The 14,794-nt window shown below is 52.4% G+C and overlaps 1 protein-coding gene across 1 annotated transcript in view; it reads right to left on the bottom strand.

Annotated features, from left to right (window-relative positions):
* Positions 1 to 289: 289 nt before the first annotated feature.
* HTRA1 (HtrA serine peptidase 1) overlaps positions 290 to 14,794 on the bottom strand; it is a 52,691-nt gene continuing 38,186 nt past the window's right edge. Inside the window, exons 4-9 of the mRNA XM_077877339.1 lie at positions 7,352 to 7,546; positions 6,416 to 6,448; positions 4,901 to 5,015; positions 3,736 to 3,793; positions 2,173 to 2,268; positions 290 to 997 (exon numbers count right to left, since the gene is read on the bottom strand). Coding sequence (XP_077733465.1) covers positions 829 to 997; positions 2,173 to 2,268; positions 3,736 to 3,793; positions 4,901 to 5,015; positions 6,416 to 6,448; positions 7,352 to 7,546 — 666 coding nt within the window. The 3' untranslated portion in view covers positions 290 to 828. The remainder of the gene's footprint in view (positions 998 to 2,172; positions 2,269 to 3,735; positions 3,794 to 4,900; positions 5,016 to 6,415; positions 6,449 to 7,351; positions 7,547 to 14,794) is intronic.

A 14,794-nucleotide genomic window follows, 5' to 3' on the forward strand; every position in this document is an offset into this window, starting at 1 on the left:
TACTACCTGACTGCATGATGTTAGGGGGTCAGAAAACTCTCTTAAGTTTGAAAAGCTCCAGATGCAAGCACGCCTGTCCTCAAACCCAATTTTATGAAGCCAGAGTGGCCAAGCACATCTGTGAGTAACACTGGTAAACCCCACATGATGATTTTGAAATAACTGGTAAACCCCTGTGTGGACACTGCGGTTTAATGAGGAGCTGCTGTTGACCTTATCATCATGTCAAAGAGAAGGTTGCCAGCTGTTCCCAGGGCGAGGGGAAAGAAGCACACGCCAGGAAGCAGAGTATGAAGAAGGGTTTTAATAGCTCAAACTCAGTCACTGTGCTCCCAGTTCTGAAGAGTTTCCTAAAAGAGGGACTCTGGCCCTTCTGGAAGCCAGCATCCACCCAGCGGTGGTCTCTGGCGTCGACCTCCTCTGGGTGCTGACTAGGAGGAAAGCATAAACGTGCCCAGGACCGTCCTGGCTCCCGCGGGACTTTCCTCCATCTACGCATTACATCAACTGCCTTAGTCGGACTAAGATGATGACTCGGTAAAAGGAAGAGACAAACGTTGACTGTCTAAGCAGGAACAGTCCAAGCTGGCAAGGAAAAGCACACTGCGTACATAGGATACAGAAGGGCGAGCTTCTGCCTGCAGATCTACGACATTACATTTGTTTCGCCTGCAAACTATCAAGAAGGATTCTGTTGGCCAGGTGTTTCTGCTGGACAAACAACACGGTCCAAAGTCCTGGGGGCGCCGTGCCACCCGCCCAGAGTCATCATGCATCGTCCACTGGAGAGTCTTTGCGGGAAACATGAAATCCAGCTCATGCCTCTCCCTACGGGTCGATTTCTTCGGGAATCACTGTGATCATAATGTCTTCATTGCCCCTGCGGACAACCATGTTCAGGGTGTTCTCCTTTTTAATGACATCGCTGACGTCACTGGCAGAGACCACGGACTGTCCGTTGATGCTGATTATGACATCATTTTCCTTGAGCCCTCCACTGCAACACAAAGGGAGACACAAGTGTACTGCTTCTTTTCCTCCCAGTCTCACTGCCATAGAAGATGCTCGACTCGATATGCACAGAGGCACAGCCTAGCACCCAGAAGCCCCAAGCCAATCAGGTGGGGTGGTGGTTACGGCCTAAAATACCAATGGATTGTGCTATTTCCTTTTGAGAGTTTCAGGCCAAGTCATCAATCATGCCCGGTGCAGAGAGGCTTCCCTGCACTTGTATGATCGGATGACAGACTGACCCCCAAGGAGTCAAGGATGTGCCATTTACCACCTACCACATATGACTGTGGCCAACTTGCTTGTAATGGGTGTCACAACTCAGAAGGCAGCTCCCTGAGAAGCAGGTACAATGGTTCTATTCTGAGGCCTTCCTTTGTGTTATTATTGCCATAATTTTCACTCTTATGTATGACACTACCAAACAAGCTATTACGGTCCTTAGTGGTCTAGCAGAGCATCAGCAAACTTTTTCCCTAACGGGCCAGATAGGAAATATTTTGGGCTTTGTGGGCCATATGGCATCCATCACAACTCTACTATTGTAGCCCTAAAGCCGCTACGGGCTGTGTGCAACTACCAAGACGGCCCAGGTTACTGGCTGTGCTCTAATAAACTTCATTTAGGGACACTGAAATGTCAATTTTGTATCACTTTTTATGTATCGTAAACAATTACTCTTATTTAAAATTTGTTTCTGAGCTCCTTTTTTGTGTGTGTTACCTCGATGTTACCAGGGCTATTTTCTGGAGGTGTGGACAGGTATGGCCTGACCAATAACTGAGAGAATTAGAGAAGGCTTCTTTGGGAGATGTGTCCTCCTGGAAGCCTAGGATAGGACCACTGTCCAAGATCTCAGGGGCATTGCTCCTTAAACCCTCTTTCCCCAGGCAGGCCTGCCCAGGAGACTCATGAAGAGTTCGACTATTACTCTTTCCGCACAGTAATGGCCCCTCATGAAGTGAGGACTTCTGAAGACGGGAAGCACCCTTCTGCTGTTGAGTCCTGAGCTGAGCCAGGTCAGAAAGCCTGGCTGGTGGGACTGACCAAGGATCCTCACAACCACCTGAGCCGGTAGGAAAAGAACACAGCCTCCTCGCCACTACCCCCAGCCCAGAAGCCCCAAGGACATCAGGCAAAGGGAAAGTCATTCTAACTCACGCTTCTGCTGGGGTATCAGGAATGACTTCGATGATATACGCTCCCGAAAGCACATCTGGGAAGTCTCGATGGTGGTCCTTTAGCTCTTTGGCTTTGCTGTGCAGGAGGAAAAGAATCTGCGTTAACACTAAGTACAAAGCCCCCGCTCGGCTGAGACTTGGCTCTCACTCGGCTTCTCCTCCTGTCCCTGATTCTAATACAAAATGCCTCTAAGAGCTCTGATGCTGCCTTAATTTGCCTGTCTACTAGAGTCAAAGATTTACCTGCTAGCAGGAAGGGCAGTGCTTCATCATCACTATTATTCATTTTACTAATTATTTAATACTAGCTACCATAGCCTACGAAGCGAGTACAGGCCAGCCTCTGGTTTGGAGGCCCGGCTCTGCCACTTTCTGTGTTCCCCCCGGGCAGTTGCTTAACCTCTCTACGCCTCAGATTGCTCACCTACAAAACAGGCCTAATGACAACACTATGATGTGGGGTCATTTGAGGATTAGATGAGATGGTCTGGAGGCGGGACCTGGCCCAGTGCCTGGTGCAGAGCAAGCACGTGATAAATAGTGGCTAGTGTCACTGTGCAAAGCCTTGACACACATTCAATCACTCGGTCCTCACCGCACACCAAAATGCCTGCACTGTTATCCTTGTCCTAGGGAGGAGGAAACTGAGGCACAGAGGTCAAAGGTCAAGTTGTTCCCAAGGCCCTAAGCCAGGAAGTAGCAGCTCTGGGACGAGAACTCAGGAAGCCCGATGCCAGGGCCAATATGCCTTCCCCACACCTCTGTCTCCACGGTTCCAAGACAAGTAACTGATTCACATTTTAGTCCTGCCAACTCAGCCCATATTCCGGAGTGCCCAAAATGGCACCGCCACGCATAATGCGCATCGGAGCTATAGTAACATATTCACAATTAATTAAAAGTAAATTAATGATGACAATTAATGTATTGATGTCTATGTTACTATGTTCTGCTCTTTGCTGACTTTACCGACAAGAGTTTCAACCGTGCCCTTAGTTCCCAGGGCTCATGTGATTATACCAGACATTTCCATCAAGGCTAAAACCCCGCTATGCTATGCGCCTGGCAGCCACGCGCCGCACCTTCCGCCAGCTTGGGAAAACAAGCCATCAGTCATCTGGGCCTGACCCGGCATTCCGGCAGCCCCAGCCCATGTGCGGCAGAGCTCAGGAATGGAGGGGTGCTCCGGGCTGAGGGAGGTGCTCGGGGCACTCCCGGAATGTGGGTTTCAACAGAACAAGTGGTGAGAGGAAGGTATGAGGGAGAGTGACCAACACGCCCGACCGTTCAGGGCTGCCTCCAGAGGAGGAAGGAAGGACCTGCTCCAAACACACACACACACACACACACACACACACACACAATGAAGGGTAAAACCAGAGGCCTAGGTTCATGGCCTCTCCTCTCTTTCCTGACGTTTCTCAATTTTAACCAAAAACTGAGACGCTTTAGGCAGCATGAGGTTCCTCTCTCACGGTGCCAGCTTCTGAAGTTCAGGTGTATTTAAATCTAAGACACAGACACAGACGTCCTGCTTACCCACCTGGAAGTGAGTGACATCATCCGGATGCCAATATACTTCTTTTTGGTAATGGCCTTGCCTGGTGTGACAGCAAAAAGACAAGAGGTCAGCCCCAGTGGCAGTTGTACCGGGGACACCAGGAGCTATGAGGGTCGATCCCCGAGTCTGCAGTATAAAGTCAGGGCCATCGGGCTACACTGAGGCTGTTCAGTGTGCCCCCCTCCCCGCCACCCACCATGGGACCTGGGAAAGTCCTATCATTTCAGTTAACGCCCCAAAACCTAGGAGTGATACTTGATGCCTCTTTGCCTTATCCTGACATCTGACGAGGGTTCTATTCCTCCTATAAATCCAGAATATGACCTCTTCGTCCCACCTGCTGGTGACTGGGAGAGCCCCTTACCCGGTCCTACAATTCCACCCAGCACCTCCAACAGAGTCTCCACCAACCATGAGAGAGACTTCTCAAAGACTCCCACCAAATCATGGACTGTTCGCTGTCCCACTTCTGGGCATATGACCCAAGGCCTTCACCATGGCCACTGTGACCCAGGCTGACCTCTTTCCACATCCATCTGTGCGACCCTGCACGTTTATGGCACTCCAGCCACATGACCCACTTGCTACACTCTGCCCCCCACAGAGGACTTGAATCTGCTATCCTTGGAATGCCATCCCCTGGACCCCACCACTCCCCAGCTCACCACCCTGCTTCATTTTCAGGGAAGCATCATCGGTATCTGAAATCTTCCCTGTTTGTCTACCGCCATCCTTCCTCCTCCCCCAGGCAGAAAGCAAATATCACACATGCAGGGGACGCTGTGGAGCCATGGAACCCCCAGCCTCACCCCAAGCAGATGAGTCAATAAACAATTGTGAACTGGATGATCTGAGTCTCAGTTTTCTCATCTGTAAAATGGGACTAATACTTCCCACCTGATAGGGCAGAGGAACTCAGTGTAGTAAAATGATGTATAGAAATCACCTACGATCAATCGTGCCTGGTACGTGTTAGACTAAACCATATGAAACACTCATGGCCAAGGGTCAAACATCCGTGACCTAATACTAGGGGCCTAACAATGTGTATCCCACCGCTCTTCTCGATCCAAAAGGCATGACTGGTGTTCAGGTGTGTGGTCTTCCCCGCCTGAACCTCCCACGGCTGTGAGGGCTATGCTTTCACCTTTGGCCTGTCGGTCATGGGACTCGGTGAGGAACTTCTTAATCTTATCAGATGGGATTGCAAAGGAGATTCCGGCTGTCACCTTCAGAGTGTTAATCCCAATCACCTCGCCGTCCTGAAAAGCAAGATAGAAACAGCCTACTGAATCTGTGAAGATTCCCCAGAAGACGCGCACCAAAGGCGAACAGATCATTTGTACAAAGGAAGACTTTGAGCTATGGAATGAGCAGGGTGGGAGAGCTGAAGGGAGTGGGGGGGTGTCCCAAGGCCGCAGTGGGGATGCATCACGGGCAGCCGGAGCCACGCTTAGCAACAGGGTGGGGGGAATCGGACGCACATCAGGCTCAGTCCTCGGGGACCACCATGCTGTAAAAACAGCCTTAGGCAGTTCATCTCAAGGTGTCCCTTTGCTCCTTTCACAGGGAACATGTGTCAGAGTTCTTCAGGTGGCTGTCCACACCCTCCTGCATCTTCCATTTCCAATGACCTAAAGATTCCTCTACCAATACCAGGGAGGACAAGCTTAGCGCTTAGGGCTCCCGGGAAAATGCGGTGCTATCTGAGCAGCCGTGGCTGCTGCAGGGGCTGCGGGGTACAGCCTCCCCATCACTTCCTCCGCGTGTCACAGATCGCCCTTAAATCACAAGGGAGGCCAGTCTGCAGCATGTGCTTCGGTTCAAGACAGACTCAGTTTAGCGAACGTTACTCCCGGAGTAACAGGCTCCTATCACGCCACTCGACCATCATTCTAACTCCATTGTTCAGTGGTCTGTTCAGGTCAGGCTAAGAAGGGAACACCACTCGGTGAGTATTGATCTCTCCTTGTACGCTCCCCACAGCACTGAGGATGCGGTCCCTGACACCGAGAACCTTCCAGGAGGGTTCTGGGCCCTGCTAAAGGTGGCCTCAACTTCACTGAGGGAAAGGAAAACAGGGCTGGGGGACCCCTGAGCTGTGTGGGCCTCACTTCGACAGATCCTAAGGCTTCCCTTTTCACGTGTACATATTTAAATATAGACGTAAGGGACATCTCTGTGAGCGGGGGCGACTCCTCATTCCAGCCAGGTCCGAAGGGACGGCTCCCGGCCAAGACAAAGACTGCAGACGAGCCAAGCCAGCTCCTGCAGCGGCCTGGAGACCTCATTTGAAGGCTGTGCCTTTCTGTGACAGACCAGAATTGCTGATGCCTTCAAAATAAAGGCCTGCTCTTTTGGCTACTCCTGGACTGGACCTGAATTCCACTGCATTTGCTTGAAACTTTGAAACACAAGCATGGCTGCTGGTGTAACATTTCCAACCCCGACTCCAGCATGCCTTACTCTTTCCAGAAAAGATAAGAAGGGTAATTTGCAAGGATACAGTACATTCACAGATTTTACTTTAAAAGAATTAGATAATGTGCTTTGGCAAGTTCATGTCTGAAAAGCAAGCAGAAAAAAAAAAAAAAAAAGAGCAACAACAAAAAAAAACACATACAGAGATTATTAAAAAAATAAAAATTAAAAAAGGCCTTACCAGGTTGACTAACGGGCCTCCTGAGTTTCCATACTGAAATTAAGCAAAAATTAAAAGATTATATGAGTTTATGTCTTTACATGCCCCCATGTGCTTCCCTGCCTGGCATGCTCCTGAGTGCAGGTTCTTAGCTTGGATTTGTTCAACCTAATATTTTGCTGGGAAAAAGGACCTTAAAATTTTTCAGAAAGTTTTAGATGTGCCATAAATGGGATTTTTTTTTTTTTTTTTTTTTTTGGCTCCAAAGCCCAGAGGCCAACTATGACCTCCCTACAACACCCAATGCTACTTCCTTCTCTTGACAACAGACTGGCTGCCAACTGGCTCCAGTATTTCGAATCTGCACCGCCCCCCACCTGTGTGATCCCTGCTCCGCTGCTGGGGCTGGAAATCCACATGATTTGTTCTTTTTCCATTACTTCATGCAAATCCCAACAAGAAAGTTTAGGAATAAAACTTATTAGAGGCAGAAAATGCATAAAACACACTCCTTCTCATTTATTAGACAGATGTGGGGGGGTGGACATTGCTTTTTAAAAATGTCAATCCTGTATGAAGATAGCTGAAGGAGAAAAAAAATGTGATGTCTACTGAACAGTATGGGCCTAATGCTCAGACTGTGCCCCAAGGCAGAGCGAACACCTGGGGGGTGGGGGGTGACAGTGCTTGCACCAGGGTGAGCATCCCTTCTGCACCCCTTCTGCACCAAGCCTCAAGAGCAGCTGCCCTGAGGGCCCTGGAGGCAGAGAAGCCACTCTGCTGCCCCATGGGAGCCCCTCTGGGCCGCAGACCTTGGCATCGCTGGAGTCCCTTCCCAGGGGTCTCTGGGGACTGCCAAGGCTGAGGCCCACCCGTCGGCCTGCTCTGCTCCAGCGGTTCCCAGGGTCCCGACCCCACCCCTGGTTCCTAAGCCCGGCCCGACCCCGCGGGGCTCACGTTGATGATGGCGTCCGTCTGGATGTAGTCCATGTCCGAGTTCCGGAGCCCCAGCTCTTTGCCACCGCGCTGGGTGGTGCTGACGATCCCGGTGGTGACGGTGTTTTGAAGGGAAAACGGGCTTCCGATGGCGACCACAAACTCCCCGGGCCTCAGCTCTGAGGAGCGGCCAAGCAGCAGGACAGGCAACCTCCCCTGCAAGCACAGGTTGGCACCGCTGCAGTGGGCCGGCCCAACGGACGGACGCACAGACGCCGGGGAGGGCCAAGCCCCGACGGGCCTTGTGGGAAAGCGAGGTGAGGTTCAGGCCCATCGTCGCCCCTCAGGACGGGGCCACACGGCCCCTCCCACCCACCGTCAGCAGCATGCTGTGAGCCGTCTCGGGGCAGGGACCACTGAGGCCACCGCCAAGGAAAACGTGGCAGGTCACAGGAGGCCGTCGTGGGGTTGCACGTCTTGAAGCTGTCAGCCTGGTCTTATTGTAACCTGGAGACCAGGACACAACGTCTGGATGTGAGGCAAGGCTGCCCAAGGCCGTCTTAGAGAGCGAAGGCCCGTGGAAGGATCCTGAGCCCACATACCCCTGGGGCCAAAGGGAAGGTTGGATCCATCCGGGCTGAGGGCTGGTGTCTCCATGCTGAGTGCAGGGCAGGAAGGGGACTGGGGTGGCAAGGCAACCAGCACCCCAGAACCAAGACCTAAGAAATAGGCTCTCTCCTTGCCTGAAAAGACCGTCCATCATCCACCTCTGCCCCCCGGCCCAGGTGAACTAAGCCAACAAGCCCAGTCCCTGATGCCCTTTGAGGGCCGGGCAGAGTCAGAAGCTCCAAGCAACTCTTCAAACTAAAACGGGACAGAGCGAGCTGGAGTGGCCAGGGCTGAGGAGCGCTGGGCTTCCATCAGGAAGGCCTCAGGCCCTCCCCCTCCCTTCCTTCCTGAGTAAGCAAACCTCCCGAGTTCCTCCCGCCTTTCTTCCCCAACAGGACGAGCAGCTGCCCCAAACAAGCCGGACCAGGCCCAGGAAGCCGATCCCCCCACCCCAGCCTCATGGAAGTTGTACTTCCAGCATCCTCCTGTTTGTCCACCTCAAAAAAGAAAGATGTGGGGGCTGAAGGGGGGCCAGGAGGGTGGGGTGAGTAGAAACCAGCGGTTACTTTAGCATCTGCTCTGACGCGGATGGAGCAGACACCAGTGGATGAAGTGAGGTGGGGTGACCACTGGGCCCATTTAACAGACGGAGAAACTATGGTTCCAAGAGAGTAGGTGACTTGAGACAGAGCCGAGACTCACACCCGGGACCGTGACCCTGACCCCAGATTCTGTCATCAGCTACACGCACTGTGCCACAAAGGTCCCTCCCCATCCCAAATAAGGAGATGCTGCACCAGAAAGTTCATGGAGGAATGAATGTTGAAGAGAGATCTAAGGCCAACTTTGAGAAGGAATGCCCCTCAGAGCACAGAAGTGAGAGGCCTAGTAGAGACCTGGCCAGGCTGCCTGATTAGATCCTGGTCCGAGTTTACAACCCCCCGGGTCCTCAGTGTTCTCATCTGGGAAATGGGAGTAACATGCACACCTCTCTCATGGGTCAGCAGTGAGAATGAGGTGACAGCTGTTGAGTATCGCCCGGGTCGTGTGAAACATCATGTTAGTGGGACATGTAGGCATCACCCAAGTGGTGGTTATTGTTACTGGCACTGGGGTCGGTGCAGACCCAGTGGGGGATCCCCCACCAACTAAACTCCCACAAGCTAATCTGTGTCACCCAGCCTCCCACCCAGGAAAAGGCTGGTGGCACGGGTCGACCCTAACAGTGACCCTTGGGGTCACCTGAGGCCAGAGCGCACGGTGCTGCTCTGGAAGGGGCAGCTCCACACCCCGAGCTCCTCGGTGTCTAGTGGCCCGCCAGCGAGCTCAGCTCGGCCTGTTTACCCTGGGCCCGTGCCAGCCACCCCTGCCAGGGATGACTTCATCCACTGGGTGGGCGAGCGGGGCCGGTGATGTGCACTCGGCCACTCTAGGGAGGCCTGCTGGGGACACTGGCGCTCCTTTGGGCTGGGCAATGGGACACGGCAGTGAAGGCTCCTGAGGCTGGGTGCATCTGACTGCCTGAGATAACCATTGCTTTTCACCAACAAGGCAAGAGATCAAGTTCAAACAGACAGGTGGGCCCAGCCACAAACGGGGAAGCACATCAGAAAGTTCCATGAGGCAGGAACAATGGAGATCTTAATTAGCCCTTGCTCACCATCTATCCCTCTACCATACTCCAGCTCCACCCCCTCAGAAGGAGGCAGATGCAGGCTCCCAGTTCCTGGGGATTAGAAGGCAGAGGGGCCAAAGATGACACCCCTTGAGTTCTTCTCCTCCAAGTCTGAGCTCAGGCCCAGAGGACAAACATGTTGGGACAGCAGAAGCTGTGAGGACAGAGGAGCGACACCGCAATGAGGGGAGAACACCCTGGGCCTGCATGCTGCTCACACAGTGTGCAGTTGTCACACTCAAGGGGCCACGTGGGTTTGGACAAGTGGACCCCAGGGATACTAGCCCAGACTCTCCCAAGAACCAGTCCTCACTTGAACAAAATGGGGACATCTGGATCCCAAGCGGCCAGTCAAACCAGCACCAATGGTACCAACGGGCAACACCAACTCTGCCTTGTATAAGCTTTTACTCTCTCGAGCATCCCATAGATCATGAAGGACAATTGTAGACAGAAAAAAGCAAGTGGATAGGGATGCCTGGGTTGCTCAGCGTTGAGCATCTGCCTTCTGCTCAGGGCGTGACCCCAGAGTTTTGGGATCAAGTCCCACATCAGGCTTCCTGCAGGAAGCCTGCTTCTCCCTCTGCCTGTGCCTCTGCCTCTCTCTGTGTCTCTCATGAATGAATATACAAAATCTTAAAAAAAAAAAAAAAAAAAAAAAAAAAAAGAACGAAAGAAAAGAAATAAGCAAGTGGAAAATCCCAAGGGAGTGGGGATTTTAATAGGAAGCCTCGATTGACATGAAAGTAATGCACCTTCTGCCTCCCAGCTGACAAAGCACTTTCATGGCCACCTGGGGCGTTAGGGCCTGTGTCCCCCCATTTTACAGAGGTGGAAGCTGACACTCACAGACAGGGTGGCTCCTCCAGCTAATGAGCAGCCTGGCTAAAGAAGAGAACAGGCTTCCTAACTCTCAGACCTGCACTTGGAGTGCATGTTAACCTGGAGTCTAACTGGAAGCAGAAGTCTTTGCAAGGGGGTGACATGGAGTGGAAATGTGGCTCAGGCCAGACTTACAGCTCTCCGTGAAGCCAACATGCCTTTTTGGGGGCCATTTGGCCCCTGCTCCCCACAGGTGCTACTGGCCCCACGAGTATCAGGTCCCTGGCTCTTCCAGATTCAAGTGGGGCTCCGCTGAGCTTCAGTCCTCACCTCAGCCTGTCTGCTCAACGCAGCTGTACCTCTGCTGGCCAAACTCCTAGGCGGTAACAGAGCATTTTACTCCATGGCTGTCTAGACACACGCGCCACGGGGGGCCTGGGGGAGATGAAATGCAGATGCGGCTGGAAGCGCCAAGCCACACCTCGGCCTTGACCTGCACGTGGGAAGCACCGGTCCGCTCACTCCTGGCTTCACTCCGCGGTGCCGTCAGAAGGCTGATTCCCAAGCCACCCACATCAAAGGCGCCCCCAGGCCCCTGGAGCAGACACTCTGCCCGAGCCTCCTTCTGAAGTGGCCCCAGCCACAGGCCCTGTGGGAGAAGCCAGCCCCTCTCCTGACAGCCACTTCCCACACCTCAGATCTCAGTGGAGCCTGGCACGCAGCACAGACGTGAAGTAAAGCACAGGCCTCTCTCCTCCATGTGGCAGGAAGCAAGGCGGCGAGTGGCTCCCATTCCCATGTCAGACTCTCTAACCACCACGGGGGATGAAAACGTAAGTGGGGTGTGCACACCACAGCAGCGGGGTGGGAGAGCTCATAAATGGCCAAAGCAAAACTCCAAGGCTCCACAGAAGACCAAGAAGGAGCCCTCAGGCCCTAACCAGGGAGCAGGGGGCTGGCGTTTGGCCCGAGTCCTTGGAGGACGAGGGATATTCCATGGTGCGTCCATCTAGTTGCCAATACTCAAGGTCACGTTCACGCTCATGAGAGGCGGGGAGGCTATCTGCAAGGTGACTCACTAATGCTAACTCACATCCTCATGCCGCCGCTGCCACCGCCACTCCCACCGAGAGTGACTTTAAGAAAACACGAGCCCCCCTAACCCCTGGGATTTTAGCTCACTACCATCCCGGTCGATGGAGAAACAGCCCAGCTAAGGGTGTCAGAAGTCCTGGGTGTGGACTCCAGACTTCCCAGGCCTGTGTTAGATTGCTAAATACGAGCCATAGGCAGGATACTAATTGTGTGGTAGATTTAATGCCAAAACTTGGAAGAGGTTGGTGCATAGCATGATTAAAGAAGGCTCTCCCATTCATTTAATTACAACAAACAAACAGCCAGCCAGGTGAAACACCACCAACACGAAAGAGACCTTTCTCAACACGCATTCATAGAGTGTCTCCTTGGAGCTGGGCACGGGGAACACAGAAGATCAATGAATCCATCCGTGCCTCCCAGGCCTACTGTCTGATGGGCTGGAGTCACATGGCAGTAAAAAGAGACAAGATATGAATCTCCATTGCTGTGGTCAGCTCAGCCCAGAATGTTCTATAAGGGCTAAATGTAGATTGCCACTAAAAATAATTTAGGTATATCAATGAGGGTGTTTTCAGCTGCAAGCGACAGAGAATCCCGCTCAAAACAAGAGTGAAAGTCCAGGTGTTCAAGGGCAGGGTGGCGCCAGGGCTAATTGCTCCAAAGACTCATGGACATTTTTCCTTCTGATCAACTTAGCCACCTCCATTCTAGCCATTATGTAAAAATATGACTAGGCCCATGGAAGTAAAAGAACTTGGGGCCTAGCACATCCTTCCTCCTGGGTCATCAGCCAATAAGTCACAAGGTTACCCTCAACCACTCTTTGACAAAGGGGAACACGGCCCCCTAGGATGGCCTTAGCCTCCTCAGGATTTGCCTGTGTTAGGAATGGGATGGGTCACGGGTGGACGGACCAGGGCTGTCCAAGCAGGAAGGAGGGAGGCTGTGGAGTGGTGACCATTAGAATCCACCAAGGCTGAGAGGAAAATGATTCATTTTAGAGCAGCAATCCTAATACCTAACTATACTTGGGAAGGGCTCTAGTACATATATGCTCCTTCACACAGTTTTTTGGGGAGATAGGGATGGGAACAAGAGGAGAGATCTGCTTCTAAAAACAGTAATGGTCACGAGGGGCACCAGGGTAGCAGTCGGTTGGCTGTCCCACTCTTGGTTTCAGCTCAGGTCATGATCTCAGGGTCATGGGATCGAGCCCGGCATCGGGTTCTGTGCTCAGTGCAGTGTCTGCTTAGGACTCTCTTCCCTTCTCCCTCTGCCGCTCACCCCTGCTCTCTCTCTTCCTCAAATAAATAAATCTTAAAAAAAAAAAAAAAAAGTAATGCTCACGAAATGTCTGTGTTGGTCAGTGCAAGACACAAATGATCCAAGCAGAGCCTGGCCAAGCCCACCCCTTGGATGCGTGCCCTACGTGCCTCATGCTTTGTCATTCCCTTGGCCCTTACAGCCAGCCACCCATGAGGACAGATCATCCTGCCTGTTCTGCTGACCACATTCCCACAGTGAGGTGGTAGCAATACCAGGAATCCTCCCCAGGCCTCCAATCCAGGTGTTCCTCTCTCCAGCCTACCCTGCTGAGTGCCCACAGGTTCACACTGCAGGACCTTTCCACAGGGGCCAGTAAGGGCAACAGAGATGACATACAGCAGGGCAACTGGGGAGTCAGAGGAGGCTGCATTCACAAGTCCTCAGGGTGAGGGCCTGGGCCATGCTGTTTCTCCAGTGCTGGGAGCCTGAATTATCCTCAGACAAGCCCAAGCCGGGGCATGAAGGCAGGCCTGTGCAGCACCAGCTGTTTCTAGGACTTTCCGTGGGGCCTAGACTCATACTGAGGATGAATCACAACCCTCAGAGCCCCCCAGGAAGAAAATCTGGGTGTGTGCTGAGTAATGCCCCTGGATGATGGCTTCCTTCAGGCTTCTTCTTCAGCAGCAGCTAAGGGTGGTGCAGAAGACTCAGAAACACACACAAACCATATGCATACACATGTGCACACGCACACACACAGGCGCACATGCACATACATGCACACGGGCACGCACACACATGCCAGCTCGGCCTCTGCAGATCCCAGGAGCACAATGTCCCAGGCAGCAGGACAGCTGGGCTCAGACCTGGTCCTGTATTAATTGTGTGGTAGATTACCACAGGTGACAGGTAGGTCACCCTGTGACCTTGAGCCACCTGATTGACCTCTCTGAGTCCCAATTTTACCACTTCTAAAATAAGGCTGTTGAGGCTGGTGATGCCAATGTCATCCCAGCTCTGACAAACTAGGGTCTTTTCCAAAAGACCTGGCTGGTTTCCCAAAAACCTATTAGCAGACAATGGTCAAACTGGTGAGATTAAAACAGGGACCATAGTCCTTAATAAATCTCTTTTCATACAACCTCCCAATGGGGTCAGATGAGCCCTGCAAACTCCAGCCACAAGAGGAGACGAGACTCCTGGAATTCTCCAGATGCTGGCTCAGCCAGTCGTCATCTAAAGAGGCTCTAACAGCAATGGCCTGTCAATCGTGCAGTCTCTGGCCACACTGCGTTTGGCCCTAAAAGGACCTGAGTGCCCATTCCAGGGCTCTCTCCTTCCCTGAAACTTGCAGAGAACGGCAATAAAACAAACCAATAAAGCTAAAGGAAAAAAAAATTAGCCTAATGAGGCAAGTGAACTACTTTTTCTTCCTTGGAAAGTATAAAGTACTCCTGTTACAAAAATATGTTTTGTTGCGGAATCCGCAGGAGCCACTGCCTCCGCCAGCAGCCCAGCACGCTCGTTTTCAAGGGGCTGGGGCTTCCAGGCCGGTCCTGTGTGTCGGCCGAAGCTTGCTTCAAAGGCTAATGTTGCAGCAGCTGGCTGGGACTCAACTGAGTGATTCAATGTGCTTTCTGGAAACAGTTATGCTAACCTTTCATTTTCTTTTAAAAATATGTGATGGAGAAAATAGCACAACCCCCCCAACCCGGCAAGAAGCAGAGCCCTAGAACTTGCATGCTTCCCGAGGCAAAGAAAACTAGGCAGCAGAGGCATTTTGGCGGGGGGATGCGGGGGTCAGCATCTAAGACTGTTCCATGGATGGCATGGGGGAGGGTTCAGGTGGGGGAGACAGGAGAAGTGAGGGAGGTGGGCGGAGGGGAGAGAAAGAGGAACAGAGCATGGTGGTGCCCAAGCAGAAAGAGAAAGAGCAAATGCAACAATCTGTCCTCTCTGTTGACAAACACCACCATAATATTTAATATTTAGTC

This window comes from Canis aureus, chromosome 29 (assembly GCF_053574225.1).
Source record: "Canis aureus isolate CA01 chromosome 29, VMU_Caureus_v.1.0, whole genome shotgun sequence".
In the NCBI taxonomy this organism is placed as follows: Eukaryota; Metazoa; Chordata; class Mammalia; order Carnivora; family Canidae; genus Canis; species Canis aureus.